Source organism: Pristiophorus japonicus, chromosome 11 (assembly GCF_044704955.1).
Source record: "Pristiophorus japonicus isolate sPriJap1 chromosome 11, sPriJap1.hap1, whole genome shotgun sequence".
Taxonomy (NCBI): domain Eukaryota; kingdom Metazoa; phylum Chordata; class Chondrichthyes; family Pristiophoridae; genus Pristiophorus; species Pristiophorus japonicus.
The window spans coordinates 24,988,222-25,015,643 of NC_091987.1; the positions used below are offsets into that span (position 1 = coordinate 24,988,222).

A 27,422-nucleotide genomic window follows, 5' to 3' on the forward strand; every position below is an offset into this window, starting at 1 on the left:
ATAACGGGTGGGATGTATAACGGGTGGGTGTATAACGGGGGGGTCTATAATGGGTGGGTTATATAACGGGCTGTATAATGGGCGGGTATATAATGGGATGTATAACGGGCGGGTGTATAACGGGTGGGGTGGATAACGGGTGAGTGTATAACGGGTTATATAACGGGTGGCTGTATAATGGGTGGGTGAATAAAGGGCGGGTGTATAATGGGCTTGTGTATAACTGGCTGGTGTATAATGGGTGGTGTGTATAACGGGCGGGTGTATAACGGGCGGGGTGTATAACGGGTTATATAATGGGCGGGTGTATAATGGGCGGTGTGCATAATGGGCGGGTGTATAACCTGTGGGGTTGTATAACGGGCGGGATGTATAACGGGCGGGGTATATAACGGGGTGTAAAACGGGCATGATGTATAGTGGGCGGGTTGTATAACGGGCAGGTGTGTATAGCTGGTGTATAATGGGCGGATGTATAACAGGCAGGGTGTACAATGGGTAGATGTATAACGGGCGCGGTGTATAACGGGGTGTATAACAGATAGAGTGTACAACAGATAGAGTGTATAACAGGCAGGGTGTATAACGGGCGAGTGTATAACGGGGTGTATAACGGTCGGGGTGTATAATGGATGGGTGTATAAGAGGATGTATAACGATGGGGTGTATAACGGGGGGTGTATAGCGGGGTGTATAACAGGTGGGTGTAAAACGGGCGGTGTGTATAATGGGCGGGTGTATAACAGGCGGGTGTATAATGGGGTGTGTAACGAGCAGGGTGTATAACGGGATGTATAACAGGCAGGTGTATAACGGGGTGTATAACGGGTGGTTTATAACGGGATGTATAACAGGCAGGTGTATAACGGGGTGTATAACGGGCGGTTTATAACGGGGTGTATAACAGGCGGGTGTATAACGGGTGGGTGTACAATGGGCGGGTGTATAATGGAGTGTGTAATGGGCAGGGTATATAACGGGTGGGTGTATAACCGACGGTGTGTATAACGGGGTGTATAATGGGCGGGTATGTAACGGGGTGTATAATAGGCAGGTGTATAACGGGCGTGAAGTATAACGTGGTGTATAACGGGCGGGTGTATAACGGGCGGTGTAACGGATGGGGTTTATAATGGGCAGCTGTATAGCGGGGTGTATAACGGGCGGGTATATAACGGGGTATATAACGGTTGGGGTGTATAACGGGCGGGCGTATAATGGGGTGTATAACAGGTGTGTATATAACGGGTGTATAATAGGCGGGTGTATAACGGGTGGGTGTATAACGGGCATGATGTATAACGTGGTGTATAACGGGCAGGTGTATAACGGGGTGTATAACGGGCAGTGTGTATAACGGGGTGTATAACGGATGGGTGTATAATGGGCATGTGTATAACGGGTGAGTGTAAAACGGGATGTATAACGGGCGGGTGTATAATGGATGGGTATATAAAGGGTGGAGTATATAACGCGGTATATAATGGGCAGTGTGTATAACGGGTGGGTGTAAAGCGGTCGTGTGTATAACGGGCGGATGTATAATGGGCGGGTGTGTAACGGGTGTGTATATAACGGGGTGTATAACAGGCAGGGTGTATAACGAGCAGATGTATAATGAGGTGGATAACATGCAGTTGTATAACGGGCGGGATGTATAACGGGTGGGTGTATAACAGGGGGTATAAGGGGCGGGTGTATAACGGGTTGTATAACAGGCGGGTGTATAATGGGGTGTATAATGAGGTGTATAACAGGCGGGTGTATAACAGGCAGGTGTATAACGGGGTGTATAACAGGCGGGTGTATAATGGGGTGTATAATGGGTGGGTGTATAACATAACGGGCGGGTATATAACGGGGTGTATAACGGGCGGGTTGTATAACGGGTGGAGTGTATAATGGGGTGTGTAATGGGCGGTGTGTCTAATGGATGGCTGTATAACGGGAAGATGTATAACGGGGAGTATAACGGGAGGGGTCTATAACGTGGTGTATAACGGGGTGTATAACGGACGGGTGTATAATGGGTGAGATGCATAACGGGAGGTATATAATGGTTGGTGTGTATAATGGGGTGTATAACAGGCGGGGTGTATAATGGGCGGGTATATAACGGGCTGTAAATTGGGCGGTGTGTAGAATATGTGTATAACGGGCGGTGTGTATAATGGGCTTTATAACAGGTGGGTGTATAATGGGCGGGGTGTATTTAGGGCGGGTATATAATGGGGTGTATAACGGGTGGTTGTTTAACGGGGTGTATACAGGCGGTGTGTATAACGGGCGCGGTTTATAATGGGTGGGTATATAACGGGGTGTATAATGGGCAGTGTGTATAACGGGGTGTATAATGGCCGTATATAACGGGTGGGTGTATAACGGACGGGGTGTATAACGGGGTGTATAATGGGGTGTATAACGGGCGAGCGTATAATGGTTGTGTGTATAAAGGGTTGGGTATATAACGCGGTGTATAATGGGCGGTGTGTCTAACGGGTGGGTGTAAAACGGTCGGATGTATAACGGGGTGTATAACGGGCGGTGTGTATAACGGGCGGGTGTCTAACGGGTGTGTATATAACAGGGTGTATAATAGGCGGGGTGTATAACAGGGCATATAATGGATGAGTGTATAACGGGCGGGTGTATAACGGGTGGGGTGTATAACGGGAATGTGTATAACGAGGGTGTATAACGGGCAGGTTTATAACTGGCGTGTATAATGGGCGGGGTGTACAACGGGGTGTATAACTGGGTGTATAACGCGCGGGTGTATAACGGGGTGTATAACGGGCGGGTGTATAATGGGCGGGATGTATAACGGGAGGTGTATAATGGTCAGTGTGTATAACGGGGTGTATAACGGGCGAGTGTATAACCGGCGTGTATAACGGGCGGGGTGTACAACAGAGTGTATAATGGGGTGTATAACGCGGGGGTGTATAATGGGCGGGTGTATAATGGGCAGGTGTAATCGGGCGGGTGTATAACGAACGGATGTATAACGGACGGGATGTATAACGGGAGGTGTATAATGGTCAGTGTGTATAATGGGGTATATAACGGGCGGGATGTATAACGGAGTGTATAACGGGCTTGGTGTATAACGGGGTATATAACGGGCGGGGTGTATAACGGAGTGTATAACGGGCTTGGTGTATAACGGGGTATATAAAACGGGCGGGATGTATAACGGGAGGTGTATAATGGTCAGTGTGTATAACGGGGTATATAACGGGCGGGGTGTATAACGGAGTGAATAACGGGCTTGGTGTATAACGGGGTATATAAAACGGGCGGGGTGTATAACGGGAGGTGTATAATGGTCAGTGTGTATAACGGGGTATATAACGGGCGGGATGTATAATGGAGTGTAGAACGGGCTTGGTGTATAACGGGATATATAACGGGAGGGGTATATAACGGAGTGTATAACGGGCTTGGTGTATAACGGGGTATATAACGGGCGGGGTGTACAACGGAGTGTATAACGGGGTGTATAACGCGCGGGCGTATAACGGGGTGTATAACGGGCTGGTGTATAATGGGCAGGTGTAAACGGGCGGGTGTATAACGAACGGGTGTATAACGGGAGGTGTATAATGGTCAGTGTGTATAACGGGGTATATAACGGGCAGGATGTATAACGGGAGTTGTATAATGGTCAGTGTGTATAACGGGGTATATAACGGGCGGGGTGTATAACGGGAGTTGTATAATGGTCAGTGTGTATAACGGGGTATATAACGGGCGGGGTGTATAACGGGGTGTATAATGGGCGGGTATGTAACGGGGTGTATAATAGGCAGGTGTATAACGGGCGTGAAGTATAACGTGGTGTATAACGGGCGGGTGTATAACGGGCGGTGTAACGGATGGGGTTTATAATGGGCAGCTGTATAGCGGGGTGTATAACGGGCGGGTATATAACGGGGTATATAACAGGTGGGGTGTATAACGGGCGGGCGTATAATGGGGTGTATAACAGGTGTGTATATAACGGGTGTATAATAGGCGGGTGTATAACGGGTGGGTGTATAACGGGCATGATGTATAACGTGGTGTATAACGGGCAGGTGTATAACGGGGTGTATAACGGGCAGTGTGTATAACGGGGTGTATAACGGATGGGTGTATAATGGGCATGTGTATAATGGGTGGGTGTATAATGGGTGAGGTGTATAACGGTGTATAACGGGCGAGTGTAAAACGGGATGTATAACGGGCGGGTGTATAATGGATGGGTATATAAAGGGTGGAGTATATAACGCGGTATATAATGGGCGGTGTGTATAACGGGTGGGTGTAAAGCGGTCGTGTGTATAACGGGCGGATATATAATGGGCGGGTGTGTAACGGGTGTGTATATAACGGGGTGTATAACAGGCAGGGTGTATAACGAGCGGATGTATAATGAGGTGGATAACATGCAGTTGTATAACGGGCGGGATGTATAATGGGTGGGTGTATAACAGGGGGTATAAGGGGCGGGTGTATAACGGGTTGTATAACAGGCGGGTGTATAATGGGGTGTATAATGAGGTGTATAACAGGCGGGTGTATAACAGGCAGGTGTATAACGGGGTGTATAACAGGCGGGTGTATAATGGGTGGGTGTATAACATAACGGGCGGGTATATAACGGGGTGTATAACGGGCGGGTTGTATAACGGGTGGAGTGTATAATGGGGTGTGTAATGGGCGGTGTGTCTAATGGATGGCTGTATAACGGGAAGATGTATAACGGGGAGTATAACGGGAGGGGTCTATAACGTGGTGTATAACGGGGTGTATAACGGACGGGTGTATAATGGGTGAGATGCATAACGGGAGGTATATAATGGTTGGTGTGTATAATGGGGTGTATAACAGGCGGGGTGTATAATGGGCGGGTATATAACGGGCTGTAAATTGGGCGGTGTGTAGAATATGTGTATAACGGGCGGTGTGTATAATGGGCTGTATAACAGGTGGGTGTATAATGGGCGGGGTGTATTTAGGGCGGGTATATAATGGGGTGTATAACGGGTGGTTGTTTAACGGGGTGTATAACAGGCGGTGTGTATAACGGGCGCGGTTTATAATGGGTGGGTATATAACGGGGTGAATAATGGGCAGTGTGTATAACGGGGTGTATAATGGCCGTATATAACGGGTGGGTGTATAACGGACGGGGTGTATAACGGGGTGTATAATGGGGTGTATAACGGGCGAGCGTATAATGGTTGTGTGTATAAAGGGTTGGGTATATAACGCGGTGTATAATGGGCGGTGTGTCTAACGGGTGGGTGTAAAACGGTCGGATGTATAACGGGGTGTATAACGGGCGGTGTGTATAATGAGCGGGTGTATAACGGGCGGGTGTCTAACGGGTGTGTATATAACAGGGTGTATAATAGGCGGGGTGTATAACAGGGCGTATAATGGATGAGTGTATAACGGGCGGGTGTATAATGGGTGGGGTGTATAACGGGAATGTGTATAACGAGGGTGTATAACGGGCAGGTTTATAACCGGCGTGTATAATGGGCGGGGTGTACAACGGGGTGTATAACTGGGTGTATAACGCGCGGGTGTATAACGGGGTGTATAACGGGCGGGTGTATAATGGGCGGGATGTATAACGGGAGGTGTATAATGGTCAGTGTGTATAACGGGGTGTATAACGGGCGGGTGTATAACCGGCGTGTATAACGGGCGGGGTGTACAACAGAGTGTATAATGGGGTGTATAACGCGGGGGTGTATAACGGGCGGGTGTATAATGGGCAGGTGTAATCGGGCGGGTGTATAACGAACGGGTGTATAACGGACGGGATGTATAACGGGAGGTGTATAATGGTCAGTGTGTATAACGGGGTATATAACGGGCGGGATGTATAACGGAGTGTATAACGGGCTTGGTGTATAACGGGGTATATAACGGGCGGGGTGTATAACGGAGTGTATAACGGGCTTGGTGTATAACGGGGTATATAAAACGGGCGGGATGTATAACGGGAGGTGTATAATGGTCAGTGTGTATAACGGGGTATATAACGGGCGGGATGTATAACGGAGTGTATAACGGGCTTGGTGTATAACGGGGTATATAAAACGGGCGGGGTGTATAACGGGAGGTGTGTAATGGTCAGTGTGTATAACGGGGTATATAACGGGCGGGATGTATAATGGAGTGTAGAACGGGCTTGGTGTATAACGGGATATATAACGGGAGGGGTGTATAACGGAGTGTATAACGGGCTTGGTGTATAACGGGGTATATAACGGGCGGGGTGTACAACGGAGTGTATAACGGGGTGTATAACGCGCGGGCGTATAACGGGGTGTATAACGGGCGGGTGTATAATGGGCAGGTGTAAACGGGCGGGTGTATAACGAACGGGTGTATAACGGGAGATGTATAATGGTCAGTGTGTATAACGGGGTATATAACGGGCAGGATGTATAACGGGAGTTGTATAATGGTCAGTGTGTATAACGGGGTATATAACGGGCGGGGTGTATAACGGGAGTTGTATAATGGTCAGTGTGTATAACGGGGTATATAACGGGCGGGGTGTATAACGGGGTGTATAACGGGCTTGGTGTATAACGGGGTATATAACGGGCTTGGTGTATAACGGGGTGTATAACGGGCGGATATATAACGGGGTGTATAATGGCGTGTATAACGGGGTGTATAACGGGCTTGGTGTATAACGGGGTGCATAACGGGCGGATATATAACGGGGTATATAATGAGCCGGGAGAACTCTGCCAGACGGTTTTATGGCCCACCCAAGTTACAGAGTCACGCTGCACCGAATGAAGTTATCTGGCCCTTGGTGCCTCTGCAGGAAATGTCCGCCTCCTTGCCCCATAACCCGGTAAATTCTTCCTTTTCAATTATTTATTGACTTTCCATTTAAATGCCCTATTTCTGGTTGAGCAATCTAAGTCTTAGTAACGCTCAACTTGAAATATTTGAAACGGCTTCCTTTGTTCTTCAATAATGCTGAATAATTATTGTTTGATCAGCCTGGAGCTAAGTTCTCCCGAATAGCCTTCTTAAAGCAGTTCATCATTTTCAACACCTGCATCAGATCTCCTTTAAATTTGTGTTCTGACCAGAACAGCCCCAGCTTCCCCACCCTCTGCCCGACAGAGGCTTCTCCCTCTGAGAGGCAGGGGTGTGATGGGCTGAATGACCGCCTGCGGGCCCGAGCATTGTCTCTGCCCGTTTGTCAGCCAATCCCCCCCTCAGAGGACAAGGATTGATTGGATCTTCACAATATTTCAGTTGCAGTGCTGCAACTTGATGTACTGATATTTGTCAGATATAAACAACTGTTCCCTTACCTGCCAAGACGCTGGCCTCTGCCGCAAAGGCCAGTGCAAATTGTTTGATGATGTCGGCACTTGTTTCATCAAAGAAGAATCCAATATAACTGGGAGTTGCGTGAACATTCAGAGAGAGACAGGATGGGAAACGACCCATAAACCTGGCTCCTGCCTTCTTCAGTGCTTTGCACAAACTCTCCAATTTACAGTCTTCACACTGCAGGGAGAAATACTATTAGTGACAGCCCATGGTAAACTCAGATTCTCAGACTGGTGATCGGAGGTGAGAAATACAATAACTGACTCAGTGTACCCGAGATTGACCCAATTTCTTGTCTATTTCTCTATTTATGAACTAACTGATCGGCTAGCTCGCTCAGAGTGGACACAGCGCGGTGGGCTGAGTGTCCTTCTCACGGTCCATCATTCTAGTCTGTCAAAACAAAGACATGGTTGAAAGGGATTATTTTCCAATATTGTACTTGTACAGGAAGCTCACCCACCAGCAATATACATTAATGACTGGGATTTGGGTGTACAGGACACAATTCCAAAATCTGCAGCTGGGAATAGGGCGCGGAAGCAGAGGGAACAGTGAACAGGACAGTGAGATAGTTGAAAAGGACAGAGACAGGCTGGGAGAATGGACAGGTGCATGGTAAATTACATTTAATGTAGAAAAGTGGAAAGTGCTACATTTTGGGAGGAAGAAGCACTGTACTGGTGCAGTGTGCAACACACCATTAGTGTAAGTGCACTGGTACAATGTGTAACACACCATTAGTGTAACTGTACAGGTGCAGTGTGTAATACACCATGAATGTAACTGTACAGGTGCAGTGTGTAATACACCATTACAGTATGTGTCCTGCTGCAGTGTGCAACACACCATTAGTGTAACTGTACTGGTGCAGTGTGTAACACACCATCAGTTTAACTACTGGTGCAGTGTGTAATACACCATTAGTGTAACTACTGGTGCAGTGTGTAATACACCATTAGTGTAACTACTGGTGCAGTGCGCAAACACCATTAGTGTAACTGTACTGGTGCAGTGTGTAACACACCATGAGTGTACAACTGGTGCAGTGTAACTGTACTGGTGCAGTGTGTAACACAACATTAGTATGACTGTACTGGTGCAGTGTGTAACACACCATTAGTGAAACTGTACTGGTGCAGTGTGTAACACACCATTAGTGTAACTACTGGTGCAATGTATAACACACCATTAGTGTAACCGTGCTGGTGCAATGTGTAACACACCATTAGTGTAACTACTGGTGCAGTGTGTAACACACCATTAGTGTAACTGTACTGGTGTAGTGTGTAACACACCATTAGTGTAACTACTGGTGCAGTGTGTAACACACCATTAGTGTAACTAATGTTGCAATGAGTAACACACCATTAGTGTACAACTGGTGCAGTGTGTATTACACCATTAGTGTAACTACTGGTGCGGTGTGTAACACATCATTAGTGTAACTGTACTCGTGCAGTGTGTAACACACCATTAGTTTAACGACTGGTGTAGTGTGTAACAACCATTAGTGTCACTACTGGTGCAATGTATAACACACCATGAGTGTAAATACTGGTGCAGTGTGTAACACTCCATGAGTGTAACTACTGGTGCAGTGTGTAACATGCCATTAGTGTAACGACTGGTGCAGTGTGCAACTCTCCATTAGTGTAACTGCACTGGTGCAGTGTGTAACACACCATTAGTGTAATTTCTGATGCAGTGTGTAACACACCATTAGTGTAACTATTGGTGCAGTGTGTAACACGCCATTAGTGTAACAACTGGTGCAATGTGTAACACACCATTAGTGTAACTGTACTGGTGCAGTGTGTAACACACCATTAGTGTAACTACTGGTGCAGTGTGTAACACACCATTAGTGTAATTTCTGATGCAGTGTGTAACACACCATTAGTGTAACTACTGGTGCAGTGTGTAACACACCATTAGTGCAACTACTGGTGCAGTGTGTAACACACCATTAGTGTACAACTGGTGCAATGTGTAACACACCATTAGTGTAACTGTACTGGTGCAGTGTGTAACACACCATTTGTGTAACTACTGGTGCACTGTGTAACACACCATTAGTGTAACTACTGGTGCAGTGTTTAACAGACCATTAGTGTAACTACTGGTGCAGTGTGTAACATCCCATTAGTGTAACTACTGGTGCACTGTGTAATACACCATTAGTGTAACTGTACTGGTGCAGTGTGTAACACACCATTAGTGTAACTGTACAGGTGCAGTGTGTAACACACCATGAGTGTAACTGTACTAGTGCAGTGTTTAACACACCATTAGTGTAACTACTGGTGCAGTGTGTAACACACCATTAGTGTAACTACTGGTGCAATGTGTAACACACCATTAGTGTAACTGTACTGGTGCAGTGTGTAACACACCATTAGTGTAACTACTGGTGCGGTGTTTAACACACCGTATGTGTAACTACTGGTGCAGTGCGTAACACGCCATTAGTGTAACTACTGGTGCAGTGTGTAACACGCCATTAGTGTAACTACTGGTGCAATGTGTAACACACCATTAGTGGAACTGTAATGGTGCAGTGTGTAACACACCATAAGTGTAATTTCTGATGCAGTGTGTAACACATCATTAGGATAACTACTGGTGCAGTGTGTAACACACCATTCGTGTAACTACTGATGCAGTGTGTAACACACCATTAGTGTAACTGTACTGGTGCAGTGTGTAACACACCATTAGTGTAACTGCTGGTGCAGTGTGTAACACACCATTAGTGCAACTGTACAGGTACAGTGTGTAACACACCATTAATGTAACTGCTGGTGCAGTGTGTAACACACCATTAGTGTACAACTGGTGCAATGTGTAACACACCATTAGTGTAACTGTACTGGTGCAGTGTGTAACACACCATTTGTGTAACTACTGGTGCGGTGTGTAAGACACCATTAGTGTAACTACTGGTGCAGTGTGTAACACACCATTAGTGTAACTACTGGTGCACTGTGTAACACACCATTAGTGTAACTACTGGTGCAGTGTTTAACAGACCATTAGTGTAACTACTGGTGCAGTGTGTAACACACCATTTGTGTAACTACTGGTGCAGTGTGTAACATCCCATTAGTGTAACTACTGGTGCACTGTGTAATACACCATTAGTGTAACTGTACTGGTGCAGTGTGTAACACACCATTAGTGTAACTGTACAGGTGCAGTGTGTAACACACCATGAGTGTAACTGTACTGGTGCAGTGTGTAACACACCATTAGTGTAACTACTGGTGCGGTGTTTAACACACCGTATGTGTAACTACTGGTGCAGTGCGTAACACGCCATTAGTGTAACTACTGGTGCGGTGTTTAACACACCGTATGTGTAACTACTGGTGCAGTGCGTAACACGCCATTAGTGTAACTACTGGTGCAGTGTGTAACACGCCATTAGTGTAACTACTGGTGCAATGTGTAACACACCATTAGTGGAACTGTAATGGTGCAGTGTGTAACACACCATAAGTGTAATTTCTGATGCAGTGTGTAACACATCATTAGGATAACTACTGGTGCAGTGTGTAACACACCATTCGTGTAACTACTGATGCAGTGTGTAACACACCATTAGTGTAACTGTACTGGTGCAGTGTGTAACACACCATTAGTGTAACTGCTGGTGCAGTGTGTAACACACCATTAGTGCAACTGTACAGGTACAGTGTGTAACACACCATTAGTGCAACTGTACAGGTACAGTGTGTAACACACCATTAGTGTAACTGCTGGTGCAGTGTGTAACACACCATTAGTGCAACTGTACAGGTACAGTGTGTAACACACCATTAGTGTAACTGCTGGTGCAGTGTGTAACACACCATTAGTGCAACTGTACAGGTACAGTGTGTAACACACCATTAGTGTAACTGCTGGTGCAGTGTGTAACACACCATTAGTGTACAACTGGTGCAATGTGTAACACACCATTAGTGTAACTGTACTGGTGCAGTGTGTAACACACCATTTGTGTAACTACTGGTGCGGTGTGTAAGACACCATTAGTGTAACTACTGGTGCAGTGTGTAACACACCATTAGTGTAACTACTGGTGCACTGTGTAACACACCATTAGTGTAACTACTGGTGCAGTGTTTAACAGACCATTAGTGTAACTACTGGTGCAGTGTGTAACACACCATTTGTGTAACTACTGGTGCAGTGTGTAACATCCCATTAGTGTAACTACTGGTGCACTGTGTAATACACCATTAGTGTAACTGTACTGGTGCAGTGTGTAACACACCATTAGTGTAACTGTACAGGTGCAGTGTGTAACACACCATGAGTGTAACTGTACTAGTGCAGTGTTTAACACACCATTAGTGTAACTACTGGTGCAGTGTGTAACACACCATTAGTGTAACTACTGGTGCAATGTGTAACACACCATTAGTGTAACTGTACTGGTGCAGTGTGTAACACACCATTAGTGTAACTACTGGTGCGGTGTTTAACACACCGTTCGTGTAACTACTGGTGCAGTGCGTAACACGCCATTAGTGTAACTACTGGTGCAGTGTGTAACACGCCATTAGTGTAACTACTGGTGCAATGTGTAACACACCATTAGTGGAACTGTAATGGTGCAGTGTGTAACACACCATAAGTGTAATTTCTGATGCAGTGTGTAACACATCATTAGGATAACTACTGGTGCAGTGTGTAACACACCATTAGTGTAACTACTGATGCAGTGTGTAACACACCATTAGTGTAACTGTACTGGTGCAGTGTGTAACACGCCATTAGTGTAACTGCTGGTGCAGTGTGTAACACACCATTAGTGCAACTGTACAGGTACAGTGTGTAACACACCATTAGTGTAACTGCTGGTGCAGTGTGTAACACACCATTAGTGTACAACTGGTGCAATGTGTAACACACCATTAGTGTAACTGTACTGGTGCAGTGTGTAACACACCATTTGTTTAACTACCGGTGCGGTGTGTAAGACACCATTAGTGTAACTACTGGTGCGGTGTGTAACACACCATTAGTGCAACTACTGGTGCAATGTGTAACGCGCCATTAGTGTAACTACTGGTGCAGTGTGTAACACACCATTAGTGTCACTGTACTGCTGCAGTGTGTAACACACCATTAGTGCAACTGTACTGGTACAGTGTGTAACACAGCATTAGTGTAATTGCTGGTGCAGTGTGTAACACACCATTAGTGCAACTGTACTGGTACAGTGTGTAACACACCATTAGTGTAATTGCTGGTGCAGTGTGTAACACACCATTAGTGTAACTACTGGTGCACTGTGTAATACACCGTTAGTGCATCTACTGGTGCAGTGTGTAACACACCATTAGTGTAACTGTACTGGTGCAGTGTGTAACACAACATTAGTATGACTGTACTGGTGCAGCGTGTAACACACAATTAGTGTAACTACAGGTGCAGTGTGTAACACACCATTAGTGTAACTACAGGTGCAGTGTGTAACACACCATTAGTGTAACTACTGGTGCAGTGTGTAACACACCATTAGTGCAACTACTGGTGCAGTGTGTAACACACCATTAGTGTAACTAATGTTGCAATGTGTAACACACCATTGATGTACAACTGATGCAGTGTGTATTACACCATTTGTGTAACTACAGGTGCGGTGTGTAACACATCATTAGTGTAACTGTACTCGTGCAGTGTGTAACACACCATTAGTGTCACTACTGGAGCAATGTATAACACACCATTAGTGTAACTACTGGTGCAGTGTGTAACACACCATGAGTGTACAACTGGTGCAGTGTAACTGTACTGGTGCAGTGTGTAACACAACATTAGTATGACTGTACTGGTGCAGTGTGTAACACACCATTAGTGAAACTGTACTGGTGCAGTGTGTAACACACCATTAGTGTAACTACTGGTGCAATGTATAACACACCATTAGTGTAACCGTGCTGGTGCAATGTGTAACACACCATTAGTGTAACTACTGGTGCAGTGTGTAACACACCATTAGTGTAACTGTACTGGTGTAGTGTGTAACACACCATTAGTGTAACTACTGGTGCAGTGTGTAACACACCATTAGTGTAACTAATGTTGCAATGAGTAACACACCATTAGTGTACAACTGGTGCAGTGTGTATTACACCATTAGTGTAACTACTGGTGCGGTGTGTAACACATCATTAGTGTAACTGTACTCGTGCAGTGTGTAACACACCATTAGTTTAACGACTGGTGTAGTGTGTAACAACCATTAGTGTCACTACTGGTGCAATGTATAACACACCATGAGTGTAAATACTGGTGCAGTGTGTAACACTCCATGAGTGTAACTACTGGTGCAGTGTGTAACATGCCATTAGTGTAACGACTGGTGCAGTGTGAAACACATCATTAGTGTAACTACTGGTGCAATGTGTAACTCTCCATTAGTGTAACTGCACTGGTGCAGTGTGTAACACACCATTAGTGTAATTTCTGATGCAGTGTGTAACACACCATTAGTGTAACTATTGGTGCAGTGTGTAACACGCCATTAGTGTAACAACTGGTGCAATGTGTAACACACCATTAGTGTAACTGTACTGGTGCAGTGTGTAACACACCATTAGTGTAACTACTGGTGCAGTGTGTAACACACCATTAGTGTAATTTCTGATGCAGTGTGTAACACACCATTAGTGCAACTACTGGTGCAGTGTGTAACACGCCATTAGTGTAACTACTGGTGCAGTGTGTAACACACCATTAGTGTAACTGTACTGGTGCAGTGTGTAACACACCATTAGTGCAACTGTACTGGTACAGTGTGTAACACACCATTAGTGTAACTACTCGTGCAGTGTGTAACACACCATTAGTGTAACTACTGGTGCAGTGTGTAACACACACTTAGTGTAACTATTGGTGCAGTGTGTAACACACAATTAGTGTAACTACTGGTGCAGTGTGTAACACACCATTAGTGTAACTTCTGATGCAGTGTGTAACACACCATTAGTGTGACTACTGGTGCAATGAGTAACACACCATTAGTGTAACTACTGGTGCAGTGTGAAACACATCATTAGTGTAACTACTGGTGCAATGTGTAACTCTCCATTAGTGTAACTGCACTGGTGCAGTGTGTAACACACCATTAGTGTAACTACTGGTGCAATGAGTAACACACCATTAGTGTAACTACTGGTGCAGTGTGTAACACACTATTAGTGTAACCACTGGTGCAGTGTGTAACACACCATTAGTGTAACTACTGGTGCAATGTGCAACACACCATTCGTATAACTACTGTTGCAGTGTGTAACACACTATTAGTGTAACTACTGGTGCAGTGTGTAACACATCATTAGTGTAACTACTGGTGCAGCGTGTAACACACCATTAGTGCATCTACTGGTACAGTGTGTAACACACCATTAGTGTAACTACTGGTGCAGTGTGTAACACACCATTAGGATAACTACTGGTGCAGTGTGTAACACACCATTAATGTAAATACTGGTGCAGTGTGTAACACACCATTAGTGTAATTTCTGATGCAGTGTGTTGCACACCATTAGTGTAACTGTACTGGTTCAGTGTGTAATACACTATTAGTGTAACTACTGGTGCAGTATGTAACACACCATTAGTGCAACTACTGGTGCAGTGTGCAACACAGCATTAGCGTAACTACTGGTGCAGTGTGTAACGCACTATTAGTGTAAATGTACTGGTGTAGTGTGTAATACACCATTAGTGTAACTACTGGTGCAGTAGTTATTACACCATTAGTGTCACTAATGGTGCAGTGTATAATACACCATCAGTGTAACTACTGGTGCAGTGTGTAACACACCATTAGTGTAACTGTACAGGTGCAGTGTGTAACACACCATTAGTGTAACTGTACAGGTGCAATGTGTAACACACCATTAGTGTAACTACTGGTGCAGTGTGTAACTCACCATTAGTGTAACTACTGGTGCAGTGTTTAACACACCATTAGTGTAACTACTGGTGCAGCGCGTAACACGCCATTAGTGTAACTACTGGTGCAGTGTGTAACATGCCATTAGTGTAACTACTGCTGCAATGTGTAACACACCATTAGTGTAACTGTACTGGTGCAGTGTGCAACACACCATTAGTGTAACTACTGGTGCGGTGTGTAACACACCATTAGTGCAACTACTGGTGCAGTGTGTACCACACCATTAGTGTAATTGTACTGGTGCAGTGTGTAACACACCATTAGTGCAACTGTACTGGTACGGTGTGTAACACACAATTAGTGTAACTACTGGTGCAGTGTGTAACACACTATTAGTGTAACGACTGGTGCAGTGTGTAACACACCATTCGTGTAATTTCTGATGCAGTGTGTAACATACCATTAGTGTGACTGTACTGGTGCAATGTGTGACACACTATTTGTGTAACTACTGGTGCAGTGTGTAACACACCATTAGTGTAACTACTGGTGCAGCGTGCAACACACCAGTAGTGTAACTACTGGTGCACTGTGTAATACACCGTTAGTGCATCTACTGTTGCAGTGTGTAACACACTATTAGTGTAACTGTACTGGTACAGTGTGTAACACACCATGAGTGCAACTGTACAGGCGCAGTGTGTAACACACCATGAGTGTAACTGTGCAGGCGCAGTGTGTAACACACCATTAGTGTAATTTCTGATGCAGTGTGTTGCACACCATTAGTGTAACTGTACTGGTGCAGTGTGTAACACACCATTAGTGTAACTACTGGTGCAGTGTGTAACACACCATTAGTGTAACTACTGATGCAGTGCGTAACACACCATTAGTATAACTGTACTGGTGCAGTGTGTAACAGATCATTAGTGTAACTGTAGAGGTGCAGTTTGTAATAAACCATTGGTGTAACTACTGGTGCAGTGTGTAACACACCATTAGTGTAACTGTACATGTGCAGTGTGTAACACACCATTAGTGTAACTGTACAGGTGCAGTGTGTAACACACCATTAGTGTAACTACTGGTGCAGCGTGCAACACACCATTAGTGTAACTACTGGTGCACTGTGTAACACACCATTAGTGTAACTGTACAGGTGCAGTGGGTAACACACTATTAGTGTAACTACTGGTGCAGTGTGTAACATGCCATTAGTGTAACTACTGGTGCACTGTGTAACACACCATTCGTGTAACTGTACAGGTGCAGTGTGTAACAGACCATTAGTGTAACTACTGGTGCAGTGTGTAACACACCGTTAGTGTAACTACTGATGCACTGTGTAACACACCGTTAGTGTAACTGTACTGGTGCAGTGTGTAACACACCATTAGTGTAACTGTATGGGTGCAGTGTGTAATAAACCATTAGTGGAACTACTGGTGCAGTGTGTAACACACCATTCGTGTAACTGTACTGGTGCAGTGTGTAATACACCATTAGTGTAACTACTGGTGCAGTGTGTAACACACCATTAGTGTAACTGTATGGGTGCAGTGTGTAATAAACCATTAGTGGAACTACTGGTGCAGTGTATAACACACCATTAGTGTAACTACTGGAGCAGTGTGTAACAAACCATTAGTTTAAATACTGTTGCAATGTGTAACACACCATTAGGGTAACTGTACTGGTGCGATGTGTAACACACCATTAGTGTAACTGGACTGGTGCAGTGTGCAACATACCATTAATGTAACTACTGGTGCGGTGTGTAACAGACCATTAGTGTAACTACTGGTGCAGTGTGTAACACACCATTAGTGTAACTACTGGTGCAGTGTGTAACAGACCATTAGTGTAACTACTGGTGCAGTGTGTAACACACCGTTAGTGTAGAACTGGTGCAGTGTGTAACACACCATTAGCGTAACTACTGGTGCAGTGTGTAACACACCATTAGTGTAAATACTGGTGCAGTGTGTAACACACCATTAGCGTAACTACTGGTGCAGTGTGTAACACACTATTAGTGTAACTACTGGTGCAGTGTGTAACACACCATTAGTGTAAATGTACTGGTGTAGTGTGCAATACACCATTAGTGTAACTACTGGTGCAGTGTATAACACAGCATTAGTGTAACTGTACTGATGCAGTGTGTAACACACCATTTGTGTAACTGTACTGGTGCAGTGTGTATTACACCATTAGTGTAACTACTGGTGCGGTGTGAAACACACCATTAGTGTAACTGTACTGGTGCAGTGTGTAACACACCATTAGTTTAACTACTGATGCAGTGTGTAACACACCATTAGTGTAACTGTACAGGTGCAGTGTGTAACACACCATTAGTGTAACTACTTGTGCAGTGTATAACACACCATTCGTGTAACTACTGGTGCAGTGTGTAACACACCATTAGTGTCACTCGCGGTGCAGTGTGTAATACACCATTAGCGCAACTACTGGTGCAGTGTGTAAAACACCATTAGTGTAACTGTACTGGTGTAGTGTGTAACACACCATTTGTGTAACTGTACTGGTGCAGTGTGTATTACACCATTAGTGTAACGACTGGTGTGGTGTGAAACACACCATTAGTATAACTGTACTGGTTCAGTGTGTAACACACCATTAGTATAACTGTACTGGTTCAGTGTGTAACACACCATTAGTTTAACGACTGATGCAGTGTGTAACACATCATTAGTGTAACTACTGGTGCAGAGTGTAATACATCATTAGTGTCACGACTGGTGCAGGTATAACATGCCATTAGTGTAACTACTGGTGCAGTGTGCAACACACCATTCGTGAAACTACTGGTGCAGTAGGTATTACACCATTAGTGTCACTAATGGTGCAGTGTGTAATACGCCATTAGTGTAACTACTGGTGCAGTGTGTAAAACACCATTAGTGTAACTGGACTGGTGCTGTGTGTAACACACCATTAGTGCACATGTACTGGTGAAGTGTGCAACACACCATTAGTGTAACTACTGGTGCAGTGTGTAACACGCCATTAGTGTCACTACTGGTGCAGTGTGTAACACACCATTAGTGTAACTATACTGGTGCTGTGTGTAACACACCATCAGTGTAACTGTACTGGTGCAGTGTGTAACACACCATTAGTTTACCTACTGGTGCAGTGTGTAACACACCATTAGTGTAACTATACTGGTGCTGTGTGTAACACACCATTAGTGTAACTGTACTGGTGCAGTGTGTAACACACCATTAGTTTACCTACTGGTGCAGTGTGTAACATGCCATTAGTGTAACGACTGGTGCAGTGTGCAAAACACCATTAGTTTAACTACTGGTGCAGTGTGTAACACACCATTAGTGTAACTACTGGTGCAGTGTGTAACACGACATTAGTGTAACTACTGGTGCAGTGTGTAACACACCATTAGTGTAACTACTGGTGCACTGTGTAACAGACCATTAGTGTAACTACTGCTGCAGTGTTTAACAGACCATTAGTGTAACTACTGGTGCAGTGTGTAACACACCATTCGTGTAACTACTGGTGCAGTGTGTAACACCCCATTAGTGTAACTACTGGTGCACTGTGTAATACACCATTAGTGTAACTGTACTGGTGAAGTGTGTAACACACCATTAGTGTAACTGTACAGGTGCAGTGTGTAACACACCATGAGTGTAACTGTACTAGTGCAGTGTTTAACACACCATTAGTGTAACAACTGGTGCAGTGTGTAACACACCATTAGTGTAACACACCATTAGTGTAACTGTACTGGTGCAGTGTGTAACACACCATTAGTGTAACTACTGGTGCGGTGTTTAACACACCGTTCGTGTAACTACTGGTGCAGTGCGTAACACGCCATTAGTGTAACTACTGGTGCAATGTGTAACACACCATTAGTGGAACTGTAATGGTGCAGTGTGTAACACACCATAAGTGTAATTTCTGATGCAGTGTGCAACACAGCATTAGGATAACTACTGGTGCAGTGTGTAACACACCATTAGTGTAACGACTGATGGAGTGTGTAACACACCATTAGTGTAACTACTGATGCAGTGTGTAACACACTTTTGTGTAACTGTACTGGTGCAGTGTGTATTACACCATTAGTGTAACTACTGGTGCGGTGTGAAACACACCATTAGTGTAACTGTACAGGTGCAGTGTGTAACACACCATTAGTTTAACTACTGATGCAGTGTGTAACACACCATTAGTGTAACTGTACAGATGCAGTGTGTAACACACCATTAGTGTAACTACTGGTGCAGTGTCTAACACACTATTCGTGTAACTACTGGTGCAGTGTGTAACACACCATTAGTGTAACTACTGGTGCACTGTGTAACACACCATTAGTGTAACTACTGGTGCAGTGTTTAACAGACCATTAGTGTAACTACTGGTGCAGTGTGTAACATCCCATTAGTGTAACTACTGGTGCACTGTGTAATACACCATTAGTGTAACTGTACTGGTGCAGTGTGTAACACACCATTAGTGTAACAGTACAGGTGCAGTGTGTAACACACCATGAGTGTAACTGTACTAGTGCAGTGTTTAACACACCATTAGTGTAACTACTGGTGCAGTGTGTAACACACCATTAGTGTACCTACTGGTGCAATGTGTAACACACCATTAGTGTAACTGTACTGGTGCAGTGTGTAACACACCATTAGTGTAACTACTGGTGCGGTGTTTAACACACCGTATGTGTAACTACTGGTGCAGTGCGTAACACGCCATTAGTGTAACTACTGGTGCAGTGTGTAACACGCCATTCGTGTAACTACTGGTGCAATGTGTAACACACCATTAGTGGAACTGTAATGGTGCAGTGTGTAACACACCATAAGTGTAATTTCTGATGCAGTGTGTAACACATCATTAGGATAACTACTGGTGCAGTGTGTAACACACCATTCGTGTAACTACTGATGCAGTGTGTAACACACCATTAGTGTAACTGTACTGGTGCAGTGTGTAACACACCATTAGTGTAACTGCTGGTGCAGTGTGTAACACACCATTAGTGCAACTGTACAGGTACAGTGTGTAACACACCATTAATGTAACTGCTGGTGCAGTGTGTAACACACCATTAGTGTACAACTGGTGCAATGTGTAACACACCATTAGTGTAACTGTACTGGTGCAGTGTGTAACACACCATTTGTGTAACTACTGGTGCGGTGTGTAAGACACCATTAGTGTAACTACTGGTGCAGTGTGTAACACACCATTAGTGTAACTACTGGTGCACTGTGTAACACACCATTAGTGTAACTACTGGTGCAGTGTTTAACAGACCATTAGTGTAACTACTGGTGCAGTGTGTAACACACCATTTGTGTAACTACTGGTGCAGTGTGTAACATCCCATTAGTGTAACTACTGGTGCACGGTGTAATACATCATTAGTGTAACTGTACTGGTGCAGTGTGTAACACACCATTAGTGTAACTGTACAGGTGCAGTGTGTAACACACCATGAGTGTAACTGTACTGGTGCACTGTGTAACACACCATTAGTGTAACTACTGGTGCAGTGTTTAACAGACCATTAGTGTAACTACTGGTGCAGTGTGTAACACACCATTTGTGTAACTACTGGTGCAGTGTGTAACATCCCATTAGTGTAACTACTGGTGCACGGTGTAATACATCATTAGTGTAACTGTACTGGTGCAGTGTGTAACACACCATTAGTGTAACTGTACAGGTGCAGTGTGTAACACACCATGAGTGTAACTGTACTGGTGCAGTGTGTAACACACCATTAGTGTAACTACTGGTGCGGTGTTTAACACACCGTATGTGTAACTACTGGTGCAGTGCGTAACACGCCATTAGTGTAACTACTGGTGCAGTGTGTAACACGCCATTAGTGTAACTACTGGTGCAATGTGTAACACACCATTAGTGGAACTGTAATGGTGCAGTGTGTAACACACCATAAGTGTAATTTCTGATGCAGTGTGTAACACATCATTAGGATAACTACTGGTGCAGTGTGTAACACACCATTCGTGTAACTACTGATGCAGTGTGTAACACACCATTAGTGTAACTGTACTGGTGCAGTGTGTAACACACCATTAGTGTAACTGCTGGTGCAGTGTGTAACACACCATTAGTGCAACTGTACAGGTACAGTGTGTAACACACCATTAGTGTAACTACTGGTGCACTGTGTAACACACCATTAGTGTAACTACTGGTGCAGTGTTTAACAGACCATTAGTGTAACTACTGGTGCAGTGTGTAACACACCATTTGTGTAACTACTGGTGCAGTGTGTAACATCCCATTAGTGTAACTACTGGTGCACTGTTTAATACACCATTAGTGTAACTGTACTGGTGCAGTGTGTAACACACCATTAGTGTAACTGTACAGGTGCAGTGTGTAACACACCATGAGTGTAACTGTACTAGTGCAGTGTTTAACACACCATTAGTGTAACTACTGGTGCAGTGTGTAACACACCATTAGTGTAACTACTGGTGCAATGTGTAACACACCATTAGTGTAACTGTACTGGTGCAGTGTGTAACACACCATTAGTGTAACTACTGGTGCGGTGTTTAACACACCGTTCGTGTAACTACTGGTGCAGTGCGTAACACGCCATTAGTGTAACTACTGGTGCAGTGTGTAACACGCCATTAGTGTAACTACTGGTGCAATGTGTAACACACCATTAGTGGAACTGTAATGGTGCAGTGTGTAACACACCATAAGTGTAATTTCTGATGCAGTGTGTAACACATCATTAGGATAACTACTGGTGCAGTGTGTAACACACCATTAGTGTAACTACTGATGCAGTGTGTAACACACCATTAGTGTAACTGTACTGGTGCAGTGTGTAACACGCCATTAGTGTAACTGCTGGTGCAGTGTGTAACACACCATTAGTGCAACTGTACAGGTACAGTGTGTAACACACCATTAGTGTAACTGCTGGTGCAGTGTGTAACACACCATTAGTGTACAACTGGTGCAATGTGTAACACACCATTAGTGTAACTGTACTGGTGCAGTGTGTAACACACCATTTGTTTAACTACTGGTGCGGTGTGTAACGCGCCATTAGTGTAACTACTGGTGCAGTGTGTAACACACCATTAGTGTCACTGTACTGCTGCAGTGTGTAACACACCATTAGTGCAACTGTACTGGTACAGTGTGTAGCACAGCATTAGTGTAATTGCTGGTGCAGTGTGTAACACACCATTAGTGCAACTGTACTGGTACAGTGTGTAACACACCATTAGTGTAATTGCTGGTGCAGTGTGTAACACACTATTAGTGTAACTACTGGCGCAGTGTGTAACACACCATTAGTGTAACTACTGGTGCAGCGTGTAACACACCATTCGTGTAACTACTGGTGCACTGTGTAATACACCGTTAGTGCATCTACTGGTGCAGTGTGTAACACACCATTAGTGTAACTCTACTGGTGCAGTGTGTAACACACCAATAGTGTCACTACTGGTGCAATGTGTAACATACCATTAGTGTAACTACTGGTGCAGTGTGTAACACACTATTAGTGTAACTACTGGTGCAGTGTGTAACACACCATTAGTGTAACAACTGGTGCAATGTGTAACACACCATTAGTGTAACTACTGGTGCAATGTGTAACACACCATTAGTGCAACTACTGGTGCAGTGTGTAATACACCATTAGTGCACCTGTACGGGTGCAGTGTGTAATACACCATTCATGCAACTACTGGTGCAGTGTGTAACACACCATTAGTGTAACTGTACTGGTGCAGTATATAAGACACCATTAGTGTAACTACTGGAGCAGTGTGTAACACACTGTTAGTGTGACTTTACTGGTGTAAGTGTGTAACACATCATTAGTGTTGCAGTCCTGGTGCAGTGTGTAACACACCATTAGTGTAACTACTGGTGCAGTGTGTAACACACCATTAGTGTAACTACTGGTGCAATGTGCAACACACTATTAGTGTAACTCCTGGTGCAGTGTGTAACACACCATTAGTGTAACTACTGGTGCAGTGTGTAACACACTATTAGTGTAACTACTGGTGCAGTGTGTAACACACCATTAGTGCAACTGTACAGGTGCAGTGTGTAACACACCATTAGTGTAACTACTGGTGCAGTGTGTAACACACCATTAGTGTAATTGGTGGTGCAGTATGTAACACACCATTAGTGTAACTACTGGTGCAGTGTGTAACCCGCCATTAGTGTAACTACTGGTGCAGTGTGTAACACACCATTAGTGTCACTGTACTGGTGCAGTGTGTAACACACCATTAGTGCAACTATACTGGTACAGTGTGTAACACACCATTAGTGTAATTGCTGGTGCAGTGTGCAACACACCATTAGTTTGACTGTACTGGTGCAGTGTGTAACACACAATTCGTGTAACTTCTGATGCAGTGTGTAACACACCATTAGTGTAACTACTGGAGCAGTGTGTAACACACTATTAGTGTAACTACTGGTGCAGTGTGTAACACACCATTAGTGTAACTACTGGTGCAATGTGCAACACACTATTAGTGTAACTCCTGGTGCAGTGTGTAACACACCATTAGTGTAACTACTGGTGCAGTGTGTAACACACTATTAGTGTAACTACTGGTGCAGTGTGTAACACACCATTCGTGTAAAACTGGTGCAGTGTGTATTACACCATTAGTGTAACTACAGGTGCGGTGTGTAACACATCATTAGTGCAACTGTACTCGTGCAGTGTGTAACACACCATTAGTTTCACTACTGGTGCAGTGTGTAACACACCATTTAGTGTCACTACTGGTGCAATGTATAACACACCATTAGTGTAACTACTGGTGCAGTGTGTAACACGCCATGAGTGTTACTACTGGTGCAGTGTGTAACACGCCATTAGTGTAACTACTGGTGCAGTGTGTAATACACCATTAGTGTAATTACTGGTGCAGTGTGTAACACGCCATTAGTGCAACTACTGGTGCAGTGTGCAATACACCATTAGTGCAACTACTGGTGCAGTGTGTAACACACCATTTTGAGGATGTTTCCAGTAAAGTGGACAAAGGAGAACCAGTTGATGTGGTATATTTGGACTTTCAGAAGGCTTTCGACAAGGTCCCACACAAGAGATTAATGTGCAAAGTTAAAGCACATGGGATTGGGGGTAGTGTGCTGATGTGGATTGAGAACTGGTTGTCAGACAGGAAGCAAAGAGTAGGAGTAAACGGGTACTTTTCAGAATGGCAGGCAGTGACTAGTGGAGTGCCGCAAGGTTCTGTGCTGGGGCCCCAGCTGTTTACATTGTACATTAATGATTTAGACGAGGGGATTAAATGCAGTATCTCCAAATTTGCAGATGATACTAAGTTGGGTGGCAGTGTGAGCTGCGAGGAGGATGCTATTAGGCTGCAGAGTGACTTGGATAGGTTAGGTGAGTGGGCAAATGCATGGCAGATGAAGTATAATGTGGATAAATGTGAGGTTATCCACTTTGGTGGTAAAAACAGAGAGACAGACTATTATCTGAATGGTGACAGATTAGGAAAAGGGAAGGTGCAACGAGACCTGGGTGTCATGGTACATCAGTCATTGAAGGTTGGCATGCAGGTACAGCAGGCGGTTAAGAAAGCAAATGGCATGTTGGCCTTCATAGCGAGGGGATTTGAATACAGGGGCAGGGAGGTGTTGCTACAGTTGTACAGGGCCTTGGTGAGGCCACACCTGGAGTATTGTGTACAGTTTTGGTCTCCTAACTTGAGGAAGGACATTCTTGCTATTGAGGGAGTGCAGCGAAGGTTCACCAGACTGATTCCCGGGATGGCGGGACTGACATATCAAGAAAGATTGGATCAACTGGGCTTGTATTCACTGGAGTTCAGAAGAATGAGAGGGGATCTCATAGAAACGTTTAAAATTCTGACGGGTTTAGACAGGTTAGATGCAGAAAGAATGTTCCCAATGTTGGGGAAGTCCAGAACCAGGGGTCACAGTCTGAGGATAAGGGGTAAGCCATTTAGGACCGAGATGAGGAGAAACTTCTTCACCCAGAGAGTGGTGAACCTGTGGAATTCTCTACCACAGAAAGTAGTTGAGGCCAATTCACTAAATATATTCAAAAGGGAGTTAGATGAAGTCCTTACTACTCGGGGGATCAAGGGTTATGGCGAGAAAGCAGGAAGGGGGTACTGAAGTTTCATGTTCAGCCATGAACTCATTGAATGGCGGTGCAGGCTAGAAGGGCTGAATGGCCTACTCCTGCACCTATTTTCTATGTTTCTATGTTTCTATTAGTGTTACTACTGGTGCAGTGTGTAACACACCATTAGTGTAACTACTTGTGTAGTGTGTAACACACCATTAGTGTAACTACTCGTGCAATGTATAACACAGCATTAGTGTAACTACTGGTGCAGTGTGTACAACACCATTAGCGTAACTACTGGTGCATTGTGTAACGTACCATTAGTGTAACTGTACTGATGCGGTGTGTAACACACCAGTAGTGTCACTACTGGTGCAATGTGTAACATACCATTAGTGTAACTACTGGTGCAGTGTGTAACACACCATTAGTGTAACTACTGGTGCAATGTGTAACACACCATTAGTGTAACTACTGGTCTAATGTGTAACACACCATTAGTGCAACTACTGGTGCAGTGTGTAATACACCATTAGTGTAACTGTACGGGTGCAGTGTGTAATACACCATTAGTGCAACTACTGGTGCAGTGTGTAACACACCATTAGTGTAACTGTACTGGTGCAGTATATAAGACACCATTAGTGTAACTACTGGAGCAGTGTGTAACACACTATTAGTATGACTTTACTGGTGCAGTGTGCAACACACCGTTAGTGTCACTACTGGTGCAGTGTGTAACACACCATTAGTGTAACTACTGGTGCAGTGTGTAACACACCATTAGTGTAAATATACTGGTGCAGTGTGTAACACACCATTATTGTAACTACTGATGCAGTGTGTAACACACCATTAGTGTAACTACTGGTGCAGTGTGTAACACACCATTAGTGTAACTGTACTCGTGCAATGTGTAACACACCATGAGTGTAGCTGTTCTGGTGCAGTGTGTAACACACCATTAGTATAACTATTGGTGCAGTGTGTAACACACCATTCGTGTAACTGTACAGGTGCAGTGTGTATTACACTATTAATGCAACTGTACAGGTGCAGTGTGTAATACACCTTTAGTATAACTACTGGTGCAGTGTGTAACATATCATTAGTGTAACTGTACAGGTGCAGTGTGTAACACACCATTAGTGTAACTGTACAGGTGCAGTGTGTAACACACAATTAGTGTAACTACTGGTGCAGTGTGCAATACACCATTCGTGTAACTACTGGTGCAATTTAGTGTAACTACTGGTGCAGTGTGTAACACACCATTCGTGTAACTACTGGTGCAGTGTGTAACACACCATTAGCATAACTACTGGTGCAATGTGTAATACACCATTAGTGCAACTACTGGTGCAGTGTGTAACACGCCATTTGTGTAACTACTGGTGCAATGTGTTAAAACACAATTGGTTTAACTATTGGTGCAGTGTTCAACACACCATTAGTGTAACTACTGGTGCAGTGTGTAACAAACCATTCGCGTAACTACTGGTGCATTATGTAACGCACCATTAGTGCAACTACTGGTGCAGTGTGTTACACGCCATTAGTGTAACTACTGGTGCAGTGTGTAACACACCATTCGTGTAACTGTACTGGTGCAGTGTGTAACACACCATTAGTGTAACTACTGGTGCAGTGTTTAACACACCATTAATGTAACTAGTGATGCAGTGTGTAACACACCATTAGTGTAACTACTTGTGCACTGTGTAATACACCATTAGTGCATCTACTGGTGCAGTTTGTAACACACCATTAGTGTACTGTACTGGTGCAGTGTGTAAGACACCATTAGTGTAACTGTACATGTGCAGTGTGTAATACACCATGTGCAGTGTGTAACACGCCATTAGTGTAACTACTGGTGCCGTGTTTAACACGCCATTAGTGTAACTGTACTGGTGCAGTGTGTAACACACCATTAGTGTAACTGCTGGTGCACTGTGTAACAGA

The 27,422-nt window shown here is 44.4% G+C and overlaps 1 protein-coding gene across 1 annotated transcript in view; it reads right to left on the minus strand.

Annotated features, from left to right (window-relative positions):
- LOC139275516 (ubiquitin-associated and SH3 domain-containing protein A-like) overlaps positions 1-27,422 on the minus strand; it is a 156,540-nt gene that overhangs the window by 97,876 nt on the left and 31,242 nt on the right. Inside the window, exon 4 of the mRNA XM_070892687.1 lies at positions 7,344-7,542. Within this exon, the coding sequence (XP_070748788.1) occupies positions 7,344-7,542 (199 nt within the window). The remainder of the gene's footprint in view (positions 1-7,343; positions 7,543-27,422) is intronic.